The 15,390-nt window shown below is 43.8% G+C and overlaps 1 protein-coding gene across 3 annotated transcripts in view; it reads left to right on the top strand.

Annotated features, from left to right (window-relative positions):
- The first annotated feature begins 2,409 nt into the window (after nt 1-2,409).
- The window catches only part of UBR5 (ubiquitin protein ligase E3 component n-recognin 5), a 154,963-nt gene continuing 141,982 nt past the window's right edge, over nt 2,410-15,390 (top strand). For 2 of the 3 annotated variants that reach the window (XM_011983491.1, XM_011983490.1), the window contains exon 1: nt 2,410-2,989. In XM_011983491.1, coding sequence (XP_011838881.1) covers nt 2,928-2,989 — 62 coding nt within the window. In that variant the 5' untranslated portion in view covers nt 2,410-2,927. The remainder of the gene's footprint in view (nt 2,990-15,390) is intronic. The other variant, XM_011983492.1, reaches the window with a different exon arrangement.

Genomic DNA, 15,390 nt, shown 5'->3' with positions numbered 1-15,390 from the left:
GATTCTCACTCTGTCGCCCAGCCTGGAGTGCAGTGGCACGATTTTGGCTTACTGCAACCTCCGCCTCCCGGGTTTGAGCAAGCAATTCTCCTACCTCAGCCTCTGGAATAGTTCGGACTACGGCCACAACACTCCCGGCTAACTTTTGTATTTTTAGTAGAGGCAGGGTTTCACCATGTTGGCCAGGCTGGCCTCAAATTCCTGACCTCAGGTGATCTACCTGCCTCGGCCTCCCAAAGTGCTGGAATTAGAGGTGTGAGCTAGCGCACCTGGCCAAATCTAATCTAAATCCAAGTAAGGCCACGTAGTTAAGTAGCAGAAACAGAACTGAAATTTAGATCTGGACTGGGCGCAGTGGCTCCCGCCTGTAATCCCAACACTTTGGGACGCTGAGGCGGGTGGATCACCTGAGGTCAGGAGTTCGAGACCAGCCTGGCCAACACGGTGAAACCCTGTCTCTACTAAAAATACAAAAATTACCCATGGTGGAGGTGCCTGTAATCCCAGGCACCTCAATCACCTGAACCCAGGAGGCGGAGGTGGCAATGAGCCGAGATAGCGCCATTGCACTCCAGCCTGGGTGACACAGCAAAAACTCCATCTCCAAAAAAAAAAAAAAAAAATTTTTTTTTAGATCAGTTTGGCTTGAAATCTAGTGGTGTCTACTGGTTTACCCTCCTTCCTCAGGACTCACAGGGACATCTAATAGTGACCTTGAAATCACTTTTTAGTCTAAACTAATCTGGGCCAATGGTTGAGCTGGTAACCTACAAAAGTGTTCCATTATCTGCCTCAACGGTACCGGTCTATCCTGATTTATAAGTAATTTTTCACACATTTTGCTCAAAAGAACTTCCTAAGCAAAACTGTGTGTGTGTGTAATTCATTAACAGACCACCTCTGTAGAAGGAACTTCATGTTCTCAGTTTTTGCCTTCGAAGAGGTACTTGATCTTTTAAAGGAGGTCATAGACCTTTGAGAAGAAAGTCCTGAATTGGTTCCTTAGGGGAAAAAAAAAAATTTATTCGATTAAAAAAAAATTTTTTTTTGAGATGGAGTCTGGTTCTGTTGCCTAGGCTGGAGTGCAGTGGCGTGATCTCAGCTCACTGCAGCTTGCCGGGTTCAAGCGATTCTTCTGCTTCAGCCTCCTGAATAGTGGGGATTACAGGCGCGCACCACCACGCTTGGCTAATTTTTGCATTTTTAGTAGAGATGAGGGTATCACGAAGTTGGCCAGGCTGGTCTTGAACTCCTGACCTCAGGTGATCCGCCAGCCTCGGCCTCCCAAAGCGCTGTGATTACAGGCGTGAGCCACCAGGCGCGGTGGCCAAAACTCTGAACGTGTCTGATAGAAGGAATTCAGTTTTAAAAGATCCTATCTTGGTCAGACGCAGTGGCTCAGGCCTGTAATCCCAGCACTTTGGGAGGCCGAGGCGGGTGGATCACCTGAGGTTGGAAGTTCGAGACCAGCCTGGTCAATATGGTGAAACCACGTCTCTACTAAAAAAGAAATACAAAATTAGCCGTGGCGCATGACTGTAATCCCAGCTACTCCATAGGCTGAGGCAGGAAAATCGCTTGAACCTGGGAGGCGGAGGTTGAGGTGAGTCAAGACCTCGCCATTGCACTCCAGCCTGAGCAACAAGAGTGAAACTCAGTCTCAGAAAAAAAAAAGTAATAATTTTCCGTTCTGATTCCACTGATAACAAATTGAACTCCTTTGTAGAACAGGTTTATCGTCTTTCATTAAAAAGTAATACAAAATCACGAATCATTTATATCAGGAAATTAGTGGAAATTTCCACATTTTGTCTTTGGACATGTGATGGTGGTGAGGAAACTGGGGAGACTGAGGAAACAGAAGTTGCTGCAAAGTCAACTCCATGATCCTACCATCTCTTTCTGGAAAGGCCCTTACATAACTACTTACTTTTCCAATAAAAGCCTGTATATGTCTTGCCCCTTAACTGATTTTACCAACTTCCACTTTAAATACAACTGCGGATGAAAGATGAGAGGCAACAAGAAACTCCTAAGGATCCGCCAAATAATTAGGGCTGCCCCAGGGGAATACGGGCGAGAGAACGCAAGAGCCCCTCTTCCTCCTCACCTCCTCTGGGACTCACACTTACCCTCCCTCCCGGCGGGCTCGCCCGCAGCCACCTCCTTCCCTAACACGTGCTCTCCGGAACACTCACTCTGGAGACATCCCACCCCCGGCGGGGCTGGGCTCGGGAGCCGAACGGACCAATCGGCACGCGCCTTACAGCGTCGTGGCCGGACAACGTTGAGCCGCCCAATCGAGGGGGCCTTACCGCCCGTTTCCCGGAGCCCCGCCTCTCGCCGCCGCGCCCCCGCCCGCCGGTCTCCTCCCTCCTCCTCCTCCTCCTCCCGTTCGCCCCTCCCCCGCCGCTCCGGAGCGGAGCCTGCGAGACGGAGAAACTGGGGCAGAAGTGAAGATGGCGGCGGCGGTGTTGGCGGCGGCGGCGGCGGCTTCTCGCTAGTGACGCGCGGTGCGGGCTCATCTCCTTCTCCACCTCCCCTAGTCCGGACCCCGTCCGCCGCCGGGACCAGAGCGTCCCTGTAGCCCGCAGCCAGCAGCCGCCCCTCTCCTCCCCCGGCCGCCCCTCTCCCAACGCCCGTCTGCCGCTGGCCGGCGGCGCGCCCCTGGTCCCGGCCGCCAGCCTCGCACTCCGGGCTGTCGCCGGGGGAGCGGGTGGCGTGTGGATTCGCCCTCCTGCCCACCCCTCCGGGCCACGGACACACGCCCGGCAGGGAGGCGGCGGCGGCCCCTGCGTATTTGCTTCCCTCCATTTGGGGACTGGGAGGCGGCGGCGGCTGTGGGTTTTGGGGAGGGGTAGAGGGCTGGGGGGCGGGCGAGAGCGGGAGGGGGCCGCCCTCGGGAGGAGGACGAGAAGGAAAGCACCATGACGTCCATCCATTTCGTGGTTCACCCGCTGCCGGGCACCGAGGACCAGCTCAATGACAGGTAATAGGGCCGGCGGGTCGGCGGGCGCGGGGGGAGGGGCGCCTTCCCTCCCTCCCCTCCCCCACGGGCCGTACCGGGCGGGTGCGGGTGTTTACGCGCCGGCCGGCCAGCTGGGGTGGGGTGCGGGGGTCCTTACTGCCTCCTGCTAGGCTCCTTCCGGGGCAAACTTCTGATCCCGGGGGCAGGGGGCCGCGGGGGGAGCGCGGTGTAGACGGGACTCGCGGTGTAGACCGGAGAGCGCGCTGTAAACCCCCTCCCCCTCCCGAGAGGAGCGGCGTTGAACTCGGCGGGGATGGGGGGATGGTTTCTGGCTCCCGGGGGGCAGGCGGTAATTACTGCCCGGCCAAGGCCCAAGGAATCCATATTAGTCAAAGTTGAATTGAGACAGACAATGCGGATGGGGGATGGTGGAGGTAAAAAGAGAGGGAAGAAGAGAAGCGGGGCCAGGGGCCCCGGGGTAGGCTGGGCTGGGCTCGTCTCGTCCCGTGCCCCCGGCAGCTGTGTCCGGTGGGGTGGTCTGGACCTGGGAATCCCGGGGTGGGGTAGGGGGGAGAAGCCGATTCCCAGCAGATCGCTGGGGGCAGGGGGGAGGTGATGGTTGGGGGAGGGAGTGAGGGAGGAAGCGCCATGATTATTGTTATTATTATTAAATTTGAGCCCCTGCTGTGAGGTTTGTCTGCCCCAGGAGGGGATGGATTCAAGCGGGGGTGGGGAAGTGCATTGGATTCCCTTTGCTCTCCTCCTGAAATGGTGCTGGCAGCTCCTGCTACCAGCCCCTGTGATGCGAGCTTTTTTGTTTCCTTTTCTATTCTAATGATAGTGTTTTCCTGAGTTGTAATTTGACAGCTGAAAACCGTGCGTAGAGTGTCAAAGGAAAACTCTTACGTTTGCAGTTCGCAATGCTGCTTTTCTTAACGCGCTATAAATTTCTGGGTTGGGTTTGCTATGGGCAGAGGATGAATTATGATTTTATTTTATTTTTTGTCTTTTATAAGAAGGCTGCTTTGGTTTGGATTTCTCCCTTTCTTCCGCCACCGTTCCTTGCCAGTTTAGGATATTGAATTGCAGTGCCGCATGCTCTCAGGGAACTGTGATAAAGCAGGAAAAGTTCCTTCACTGTTGGAAAACAGACTCAGGAGGTGGTTGAGGGAGGCCTCCATTAAAGCATGTCTTAGAATCTAAGGCTTAGATCTAATGATGGGCTAAATGTTTACAGGATCAGAAAGTGGAGCATTTTAAGTCTTCCTCTCCCCCAATACTTCACTGCTCTCTACATTTCTTTTGCGTATAGAAGGCCATCTGGTCCCAAGTTTAGAAGTTAGGATTTTTGCTAAGTGACCGGGTGACTCAAGTTGCAGATGCCCTATTTGTTATGCGCTTCCCGGAGGGAGGAAGAGGCCTAACTTGCTGTTGAGATACTGGCCTCTTGTCTCTGTATCTAACCGCCTCAAGTGGAGCAGACAGCTTTTAAATCCAGAGCTGGCGGTTTAGTTTCTGCACTTGGTTCGGATTTGCCTAATCTTTGCTGTAGCCATATTGTATTTAACATGTTTGGGAATCTTTTGAAATACTTACTGAAAATACTAACCACTCAGAGTTGTCACATAATTTTTTAAAATTCTGAAATAACTTTTAAGTTATTTAACATTTTGTTATGTGATTCTTAGTCTGATTTTACTGCATTAAAGATCTTTTGGACACATTAACATAAGATATTTTGGTAAAATTTAGAAACAGCCTAGTAGTGAGGATAACTGTACGGTCATTAATAGAACCATGTTGGTAGTGCTTGTCTTGTTACTTACAAAATTACACCAGAGAGGAGAGAAGTAGGGCATGTTTTCTATATTAGTCTTAACTTTATGTACCAAAAATCCTGACTAGCTTACTCAGTTGACTCTGCATGCCAAAACCTATTTTGTGGTTGTGTTGGGCATTTTGATTCCTTTTTGAGCATTCCTTTTGCTTCATCTATTTGAGAAATTTATGAGTAATGTATCTTTTTAAATGCTAATTCTTCTTTTTCCATTCTTAGTATAAACAATCAGCTTTGATTGTTTATCATTATACAGCATTAAAAATATTTAGATCATTGTGACTTTTAATTTCATGAAATTAGGAAAAAAGTGAACTTGAGCATGTGCATCAAGGTGGCAGATATTTGAAAAATAGAAAGGTACTGTAGGTGAAATGATAAAGACCTATATGGTTGTATCTAGTAGCGGTAAACATGTCTTGTCCGTTGAGATTTGTGAAGGCAGCATTTAAGATAGGCACATACCCAAAGTTTTGAAGTAATTGATTTGTGGCAGGAGCTGTTCTGTGTCTCCCTTTCAAAAGGAAGGCTCCTTTTTGCATACCTAGTTGTAAAGTAATAGGATCAACCTGTCACTTGAGAAAAATCTGTTTCCAAAAGAGACTGGTTTTCTGGAACCTTTTGATTAACTAGAATAAGCGTATTTTCATCTAAAGATAAAAACTTTACCAAGTTTTAGTAAGTTTGGCCAATAAAAAAGAGACTGCTACTGTAACTTGACTTTTTTTTTATTATGAGAAATGTATGAGAGTCACAAATAAAATGATCATCATAGTTACGTATGAAAAGGGTGTAAATCGACTTTATACTTTGGTCTAAAAGTAATAAGATTAGACAGGCAGAATGGTACTGCAAATAAATTGCTCAGTTGAAGAAAACTTTTGGTTCCCAAAACAGTAGTGTTTTCTTCTCCAAATGCGTTTTCTTTCTTTACCCACATCCTGTTAAAAAGTCAAATATTTTCTGCAGCATAATAGCCTGATGTCTCAAGTGTCTAAAATGTACAAAGCATGAAAAAGTATCTTTTTTTTTTTTATAATTTGTGTTTTCAGACTTGCCAATAATGAATAATAATGATGCCTGAATGAAATTGATGAATACAGGTGGGGATGGCTGGGGTGGAAAGAAGAGGATGTTGGCTGTGACTTCTGAGAATGATTACAAGGTACCTGGCACAGAATGCTGGGCCCTCAAGCAAATATTCATTGAATTGAATTGAAACCATTCAGTGCTCAGATACTTTGGACATTTTGATCTCCTTTCCAGTGGATTTCTTGAGTTAGGACTATGTTCCTGCTTAAAACATTGTCTCAGAGAAACAGTAAAACAATATAAAGAATGTGGTTCTGCATGTTGAGCTTGAGGGGAGAGCTGGAAAGGCCTGCTCACTAATAGCCTGGAAAGTGCCTCACTAATGAGCTGAAAAAATAGGCACAGAGATTTACAGCATTTATCCAGGGGTACAGCTACTGAGAGACAGCTGAGGTCCACATGATGGGTCTTCTGACCTTTTTTTTTTTAAGTTCAGGGCTCCATTCCACTTCACGTGGCTTGTATTCCAGAATGGTTTTGCTGTCTCAGACATCCCAGCCTTCAGGCAGCCACCTGTCTTAGAGTTTTGGTTCCATTTTCCCCTCAACTGCTCTCTCTAGGGCTCCTGATCGGTTTATGCCTTCTTTTCAGAGGCTGACCCTCTTAACCTTTTCTTGGTACTAGGTTAGGATAGGTCGTCTTAAGGTGATGTGGCTATGACATTTGTTGTCCTTGTCCTGAATTATTCCTCAAGATGCAGGTTAGTTACAAAACAAACCAGTTCTTATTGCTTGTCTGTATGTGGCATTTTCCTGTGAGATTTGCCTTTTGGCATTACAATGTATTGGGCAATCATAAACAGTCTTTATTGAGATTGTCATATCCAAAGGATTTTTCTCTAAGGAGTTTCCCTTTCAGGTGTTATAACACAAGGTAAGATACTATAGACAGGAGTTTGAAACTGTGCTGGTAGCCTAGTCGTTTAACCTCTTAGAACCTCCCACATCAGTCTCTGAATTAGGTGTAGCACTCTCCTCAAGGTCAGGGAGGAACAGTTGAGACAGTGAATGGGAAAAGATCAATATTATAATGTGGATTCTGTGGAAAACATTATGAAGAGATGGTTACTTTTAACTTTTTATGTGTTGCTTGGTTTCCAGATAGCAAAGCAGGAACTCAAAAAAGTTGCCCTAGAATATCCTTAGCATTGAGAGCAGAATTGACTCTTAGTTCTAGATTAGTACTTCTCAGCTTGGTGTGATTTTGCACCCTCCACACCCCACCTCCTCCCCATATTGGGCAGTGCATGGAGACTTTTTTTATTGTCACAGCTGGGGCACTGCTACTGGCCTCTAGTGGATGGAGGCCAGAAATGCTGTTAAACCTCCTATAATGCACAGGATAGTCCCCACAGCAAAGAATCACGGGGTCCAAAATGTCAGTTGTGCTAAGGTTAAGGAAGCCCATCCTAGATGATCTTCAGTGCATTTAGTTGTAAAAATAAGTGAAAATGACTTTTATGAAGAATATTTCAAGCAATATACATTCTTTTTTTGTTGTTTTTTGAGACACAGTTTCACTCTGTCATCCAGGCTGGAGGCAGTGACCCGGCCGGTCTCAGCTCAGTGCAACACCTACCTCCCGGGTTCAAGTGATTCTCCCTCCTCAGCCTCCCGAGTAGCTGAGATTATAGACCCACACTGCTGTCTGGCTAATTTTTGTATTTTTTAGTAGAGGTGGGGTTTCGTCATGTTGACTAGGCTGCTCTTGAACCTAACCTCAGGTGATCCGTCTGCCTCAGTCTCCCAAAATGCTGGGATTACAGGCATGAGCCAGCATGCCTGGCCGTAATATATATTCTTAATTTTTAAAACATGATTATTTAGATTAAGATTAAGGTCTGGCCAGTGGCTCACGCCTGTAATCCCAGCACTTTGGGTGGCTAAGGCGGGCGAATCACTTGACGTCAGGAGTTCAAGACCCCTTAGCCTGGCCAACATGGCAAAACCCCATCTTTACTAAAAATACAAAAATTAGCCGGGTGTGGTGGTAGACGCCTGTAATCCCAGCTACTCAAGAGGTTGAGTCAGGAGAATTACTTGAGCCCATGAGGCAGAACTTGAGTCCGTGAGGCAGAGCTTGCAGTGAGCCGAGATCGTGCCACTGCACTCCAGCCTGGGCAACAGAGCAAGACTCTGTCTCAAAAAAAAAAAAAAAAAAAGAAAAAATTAATTAAGATTAATTGAAATTAAATAAAAATTTAAGTCACTTCATCCGTAACTAGTCACATTTTAAATTCTCTGTAGCCCCACGTAGCTACTCACTACCACATTGGACAGTGCAGGTACAGAGCAGTGCCGTCGTCACTGAAAGTTCTCTTGGATAGTGTTGGCATAGAAAGTGTGTTTTTGCACAAGTCTTGGCATTTAGTGAGTGTTCGTTATGTTTTTTAAGAACTTTTAGGTTTTAAAGACTCAGATATATCTTCACTCTCTCAGTAGGAGCCAGAAAATATGCCAGGGATTATATGAACCACAACAAAGGTTGTGGTGAGTAGAGGTTATGATAATTGAAAGCTGCTTGAAATTTTATTGTGCTGCATCAAAAAACAAAACAGAAACAACAACAAAAATCAATCAAAACCCCCCCCCTAGACATTAGGTTGTGTGGGATAGAGCATCATATCACCAAATCAGTGGGAAATCTCACCATTTGATTATTGAAATTGTTACCTAAAAACAATACTAAATTCATTATGCCAGGTGCGGTGGCTCACACCTGTAATGCCAGCACTTTGGGAGGCTGAGGTGGGCAGATCATCTGAGGTCAGAAGTTTGAGACCAGCCTGGCCAACATGGTGAAACCACATCTCTATTAAGATACAAAAATTAACTGGGCGTGGTGGTGGGCGCCTGTAGTTGCAGCTACTCAAGAGCCTGAGGCAGGAGAATTGCTTGAACCTGGGAGGCCGAGGTTGCAGTGAGCCACGATTGTGCCACTGCACTCCAGCTTGGGTGACAGAGCAAGACTCCATATCAAAAACAAAAACAGACAATAAAAAACCAATACTAGATTTATTCTATTGGAAAAGAAGTCTGGCCTAATAAAACGTTTAAATGAATTTGCTTAAGTAAGATTAACAACAGGGTATAGAATAACCAAACAAAAATAGAAAATCAAAACAAAGGCAGAGCAATTTTATAAATCAGGAAATCTGTGGCTGAATCATAGGACTAGGAATAAACAGACACTTGTGAAGAAAATTACAGGATACACAGGAATATGACTAGGAATAATGGTTGAAATTAGGAAAGGTCAGAGTTTTTTCCCCTAACAATTAGACAGTTAGGTTATTTAGGATATAGTCTCTAAAGGAAAATTTAATTGCTGAAGACTGAGTTACACGGACGTAGGTCTTATAAGGTATATTAAAGGGAGCAATTTTATGTTGCAGGAGGATGTACTTAATGTCTCGCTTCCCTCATTTTATCATACATATTTATTTTGTTTTTTGAGTCTTGCTCTTGCCCAGGCTGGAGTACAGTGGCACCATATTGGTGCAATCTTGGCTCACTGCAACCTCTGCTTCCTCGGTTCAAGCAGTTCTCCTGCGTCAGCCTCCTGAGTAGCTGGGATTACAGGTGCCAGCCACCATGCCCGGCTAATTTTTGTATTTTTAGTAGAGATGGGGTTTCACCACGTTGGTCAGGCTGATCTCGAACTCCTGACCTCGTGATCTGCCCACCTAGGCCTCCCAAAGTGTTGGAATTACAGGCGTGAGCCACTGTGCTCAGCCATATTACACATATTTCTCATTAAGAAGACAGACTCCAGTTAGCATCCATGTTTCTGTAATTTTGACTCCTTGGCATTCTGGTCAAATGAAAATAGCCACTTCTCTTGGCTCACTGTGGTTATGAATTGTTGATTTATTTTTAGAACTGTTTTTTAAGTTTTCCCGAGTATTATTTTTAAGCTTTTTTATTTTGGAAAACTTTAAGCATATACAAGAGTAGAGAGAATAATATAGTGAACAACCATGTTGCCATCACCCAGTCTCAAGAGTTGTCAACTCATGACCAATCTGATTTCAACTCTCTCTCCATTTATTCTCCTCTCTCAGGTAATTTAATTGCTATAGCTTCACTATATATCTCAAAATATGAAGCCTTTAAAAAAAAAACCTGAAAAATCCTTAATAACAAAATTGCCCAGATTTTCCTGTTGTCTCATCAATGCTTATTGTGATTGACAATTTTGATAATTTTACTTAATAAAGCTGATTGGGTTCTAACATGTTAAAAAATTTGACATTCGTAGAATAAGAGAAATTTGCTGGGATTGTAACCTTAGAAGAAGGGGCCACTGGGGAATTATTTAGTTCCTTAAAGCTCAGTGCTGGCCGGGCGCGGTGGCTCACGCCTGTAATCCCAGCACTTTGGGAGGCCAAGGTGGGCGGATCACGAGGTCAGGAGATCTAGGCCATCCTGGCTAACACTGTGAAACCCTGTCTCTACTGAAAATACAAAAAAAATTAGCCGGGCATGGTGGCGGGCACCTGTAGTCCCAGCTACTTGGGATGCTGAGGCAGGAGAATGGTGTGAACCCAGGAGGCGGAGCTTGCAGTGAGCCGAGATCACGCCACTGCACTCCAGCCTGGGCGACAGAACGAGGCTCTGTCTCAAAAAAAAAAAAAAAACAAAAAAAAACTCAGAAAAAAGCTCAGTGCTATAACTTGATTTTGTTTTGTTTTGTTTTGTTTTGAGTTGGAGTTTCGCTCTTGTTGCCCAGGCTGGAGTGCAATGGCATGATCTCTGCTCACTGCAACCTCTGCCTCCCGAGTTCAAGCAATTCTCCTGCCTCAGCTTCCCAAGTAGCTGAGTTTACAAGTGTGAGCCACCACGCCCAGCCAATTTTTAGTAGAGACAGGGTTTCACCATGTTGGTCAGGCTGTTCTTGTATGCCTGACCTCAGGTGATCCACCTGCCTTGGCCTCCCAAAGTGTTGGGATTACAGGCGTGAGCCACCATGCCTGGCCTCAGTGCTATAACTTCTTAACCTTCAGAAAGACAGCATTTTGTCAGCAGTCTCTTGTAGTTGTTAGATAATGATGATAAGATAGGATTCTTGAAATTAAGTGATTCATCACTTTGAGAAATAAGATTGTCATGTGAAAAGTTTGCAGCATTTTCATAAATTAATAGACAGATGAGGTATTAGTCAACTGGACTTGGCTTTAAGAAATTATTCTCTGAGATCATATTTCTTACTACTTTCTGGAGAGAATCAGTGTGGTGGTTAACAAACCCCTTCAAAATTAGAAATACAATAAATTCTTAGATAACCATGCTTTGTAACATTGTCATTTTGTCAGGATATTAAAGAAGGTGTTAATATTTAATGTTATTTTACTTGTAAATATACAATTTATGTTACTTGCACAGCTAAAGTACTGTTATTTGTTCAATTTCTGACAGTATCATTCACTTGATAAAATGTCTTTGACTCTTATTTTCATCTTTATTGAGTTATACTTTACAGTCAGTAAAATTAACCCATTTTAGGTGTACAGTTTGATGAATTTCGGCAAATGTGTACAGTTGTGTAACCACCACCACAATCCAGGTACAGAACATTTTCATCACCCCAAAAAGTTACCTGGTGTCCCTTTGTATTTTCAGTCATGTCCCCCTAGGTCCTGACTACCTAGCAACCACTGTTCCGCTTTCTCTCATGTAATTTTTTCCTTTTTGAATTTCATAGAAATGGAATCATGTATCTGTTTTCTTTTGCTTAGAACAATGCTTTTGCGACAGATCTGTGTTGCAGCATGTAGTGGTTTTTTCTTTTATATTAAAAGTAGTATTTTCTTTGCTTGAACCAGGGAGGCGGAGGTTGCAGTGAGCCAAGATCACGCCATTGCACTCCAGCCTGGGCAACAGAGTGAGACTCTGTCTCAAACAAAAAAGGTAGTACTTATTTCATGACTGTACCACAGTTTTTAAATCTGCTTTCTAGCTGATGTAAATTTGGGTAGTTTGCTCTTTCTAGCTATTCTCTAATCTTTATTTTTTTCTTGTTTATTATTTTAAATTTTTTTTTTTTTTTTTGAGACAGGCTCTTGAAGTGTGGTGATGTGAACATGGCTCACTGCAGCCTTGACCTTCTGGGCTCAAGCGATCCTCCTGCCTCAGCCTCCTGGGTATTTGGGACTGCAGGCTTGCATTATCACACATGGCTGATGTTTAATTTTTTGTAGAGTTGGAGTCTCTCTGTGTTGCCCAGACTGGTCTTAAACTCCTGGGCTCAAGCAATTATCCTGTCTTAGCCTCTCCAAGGTGCTGGGATTACAGGCGTGAACCACTGTGCCTGGCCTTATTTATTTATTTATTTATTTATTTAAAATTAGAGACATGGTCCTGCTGTGTTGCCCAGTCTGGTCTCAGACTCCTGGCCTCAAGCTGTCTTCCCACTTTGGCCTCCCAAGTGTAGTGGTTAACAAACCCCTTCAAGGGGTTTGTTAGGAGACACTGTGGTTTGCAGGAGACACCGTGGCTGGCCTGAAGTTTTTCTTGGCTTCAATTTGTTACAATATTTTTCATAGGAAAAATCCACTGATAATAAAAACCTAGATTTTTCTTGACAGCAAATTTTTGTGTTAATTAAAAAACATACTAGTATATGTAAAAAGATTATATTTTAGAATTCCATTAAATGTAATGGTTGTATTCTAGATTGCTAGTTATAACGATTATGATAATGGTTAGTCTACAAAGCACTGTGATGAATGGATCAGTAGATAAGTTTTTATTTTCTTCCCCATGAGTTCAGACCCCATTTCTGTAATATAGAAGTGTCGAGAACCTGCCGTTTCAAGAAACTGGCTCTGCTGCAGCATGAATCTACTGTTCAGAATTCAGATGATGAGGTATTCCAGGTCTTTACTTGAATTCAGATACCAGGTCTACCTCACAGACAACCTGGAACTCCAGAGATGGCCTTACCTGTGTCTTCAAGACTCTTACTTACAGGCATGATGGAAATTCATTTGGGTGTTTTCTGTGACAGCCTCCTTGTTATGAAGTGAGAAGTGGAGGAAGATGGTTTTTTAAGCCTAAAGAAAAGCTAAATTTGAGATTAGGAAGTTAATTTCATGGAGAAAGCTAAGAAAGCACAGACAATATGGTAGGGTTATTTTAATTTCTAAATGATGAAAACAGAGTTTTATATGGAAGGCTTTGGGGAGAGGGGTATTAGGTTTTTTTCAACTCATTATCTGTTTTCTTGTAGTAGTGACTTTGTTTCTTGTCCAGAAGTAATTCGAACTTGTCCAATTATTGCTCTGTAACATCCTTTGCCTCTACAAACCCTACTTTAAGTCTTTTAAGGAAGCATTACCAATCAAACAATTTTTATGAAATTGTGGGCAATTGTAGTTTAAACATTTGTTCTCTCATTCTCTCTCTCTCTCTTTCTTTTTCTTTTTCTTTCTTTTCTTTTTTGGAGACAAGGTCTCACTCTGTCACTCAGGCTGGAGTGCAGTGACACAGTATTGGCTCACTGCAGTCTCAATCTCCCAGGCTCAAGTAGTCCTCGCACCTCAGCTTCCCTAGTAGCTGGGACTACAGGTGCATGCCACCACACCTGGCTAATTTTTGTATTTTTCATAGAGATGGGGTTTCATCATGTTGCCCAGGCCGGTCTCAAACTCTGAGACTCAAGTGATTCTCCTGCCTCAGCCCCCCAAAGTGCTGGAATTACAAGCATGAGCCACCATGCCTGGCTAAATATTCATTCTCTTAATAGGCTTATAGTTCTAGTGATGTTTAAACTTGTCTTCATCTCCAGGAAATTCATAGATGTTTTCCTTAAGTGATTGTGTTTTTTCTGCTTATCAGGTATTCTGATTATTATATGTAGATTAGAGAATAATTGAGTAGGGGGAGTATGGGCAGTGGGACCTTTTGTTTCTGTAGTTGCTTTTTGGGGGAAGTACTTTTTTTTTTTTGCCTCCTATAGTTGTCAATAGGAGGATGAACCCAAATTGCTGCTACATGGAATGATCGCTGGTAGAATTCCGTCACTGCCTAGGGGATGCAGAAACAGAAATGAGTGATTCCTGTAGTATAGGTTGGCAGGCCATGGTTTGTAGGTCAGAGATGACATGTGGGCTGATTTTGTTGGCATCTGCTCATCTTTCTGCTACTTTTGAGAGCTGAGAGCTGCTGAAGAGTACATGTGACACTTGCATGCAGAGACAGGAGTCAGTACTGTAGTACAGTACAGGAATTAGCAGCCACCCCATACCGTCCCTGAATGTTTCTGGTTTCATGAAACTCTAGAGTGGCAGGGACTTGAGGACAGTTGGTATTTTGCTTTTCTCTAGGGTCTCTCTGCTCTTCAGAGGGCTCTGGGAATGTAAAAAGCTTCTTCAATTGACATGAAGATTCAGTCTTTGTCTTTCTTTGATCAATTTTAAGACATTCTTGAGAGATAATAGCATGTTTTGGGGATTGGGGACATGATTCATTTAAGTTTTTTTTTTAAGTAGAAGGTTTTTCTGACAGTTGAATTGAAATTATTGTAACATACCTAATCAAATTGTAGTAAAATCATGGATTGTGGTGGCTTTTCCCAGTTAGGAGGTCTCTTGATTTAAAGCAGTGCATCTCATGGGATGGACTGTCTTAAGGAGCAGCAAAGCTTGAAGACCACTGTGTAGTCTTCAGGAGCAGCAGAGCTTGAAGACCTCTTTTCTTTGTCTTAACATTAATTGATGATGGCAAATAGGGCCAAACTTGCCAGTTCTTCACTGCCTCCAACCTTCCTTTTCCCATTAGACTTACAGGTTTTATACCTGTCTGTTTGAGAATAGAATATTTTCCTGTTCCTTGATTTTCTCTCTCTCTCTTCCTCTCTTCTGTTCCTTGAATTTTACTCCCACCGTGTGTGTGCGTGGTAAAACTAAAATGTGAGGAAATAATTTTCCCAATTAGGAGAGAAGACTTTAAGCTAGAGTAGTGTGTTTTTGTTCGCTTTTTTTTTTTAACCACGAAATTGGAAAAATTTAGATTAAGTTACATAAATTCTAGGTCCTCTATACAACTGTGAGATACTGAAAGGATAGCTTTTTAAAATGCATTTGGGTGCTTGTAAGGTCACAGTCTAGCTGGGAGAAATGAGGCTCATCCATAGATAGTAGCACTATGAAAGACTGGTACAAGAGGTAGAGTTTGGGCTGTGTAAATGTTTTCCATGCTATTGCCTGCACAGAGTTTGAGAACAGTGTTAGATTAGTTTTTCTTGTTGGGTAAATGCTTATGTGCTTCCCATGTGCAAAAAGTGCTACGCCAGGGATGGCTGGTATGTTTCAATTGGCGTACCAAACCATCCTGAAACTTTGGGTTGAGAAGTGTTTGGAACTTTTTCTGGCTCATGGGGAAAGCTTGTAGAAGAGTGAGGTTGTAGATTAGCAAGCTTAGGGAGTGGCATCAGGTGGGTATGCCATGTATTGTTTTTGTATCTTTTTTTTTTTTTGAGACAGAGTCTTGCT

The sequence above is a fragment of the Mandrillus leucophaeus genome, unplaced genomic scaffold (assembly GCF_000951045.1).
Source record: "Mandrillus leucophaeus isolate KB7577 unplaced genomic scaffold, Mleu.le_1.0 Scaffold250, whole genome shotgun sequence".
In the NCBI taxonomy this organism is placed as follows: domain Eukaryota; kingdom Metazoa; phylum Chordata; class Mammalia; order Primates; family Cercopithecidae; genus Mandrillus; species Mandrillus leucophaeus.
This window is presented reverse-complemented; position numbering and strand designations above follow the sequence as displayed.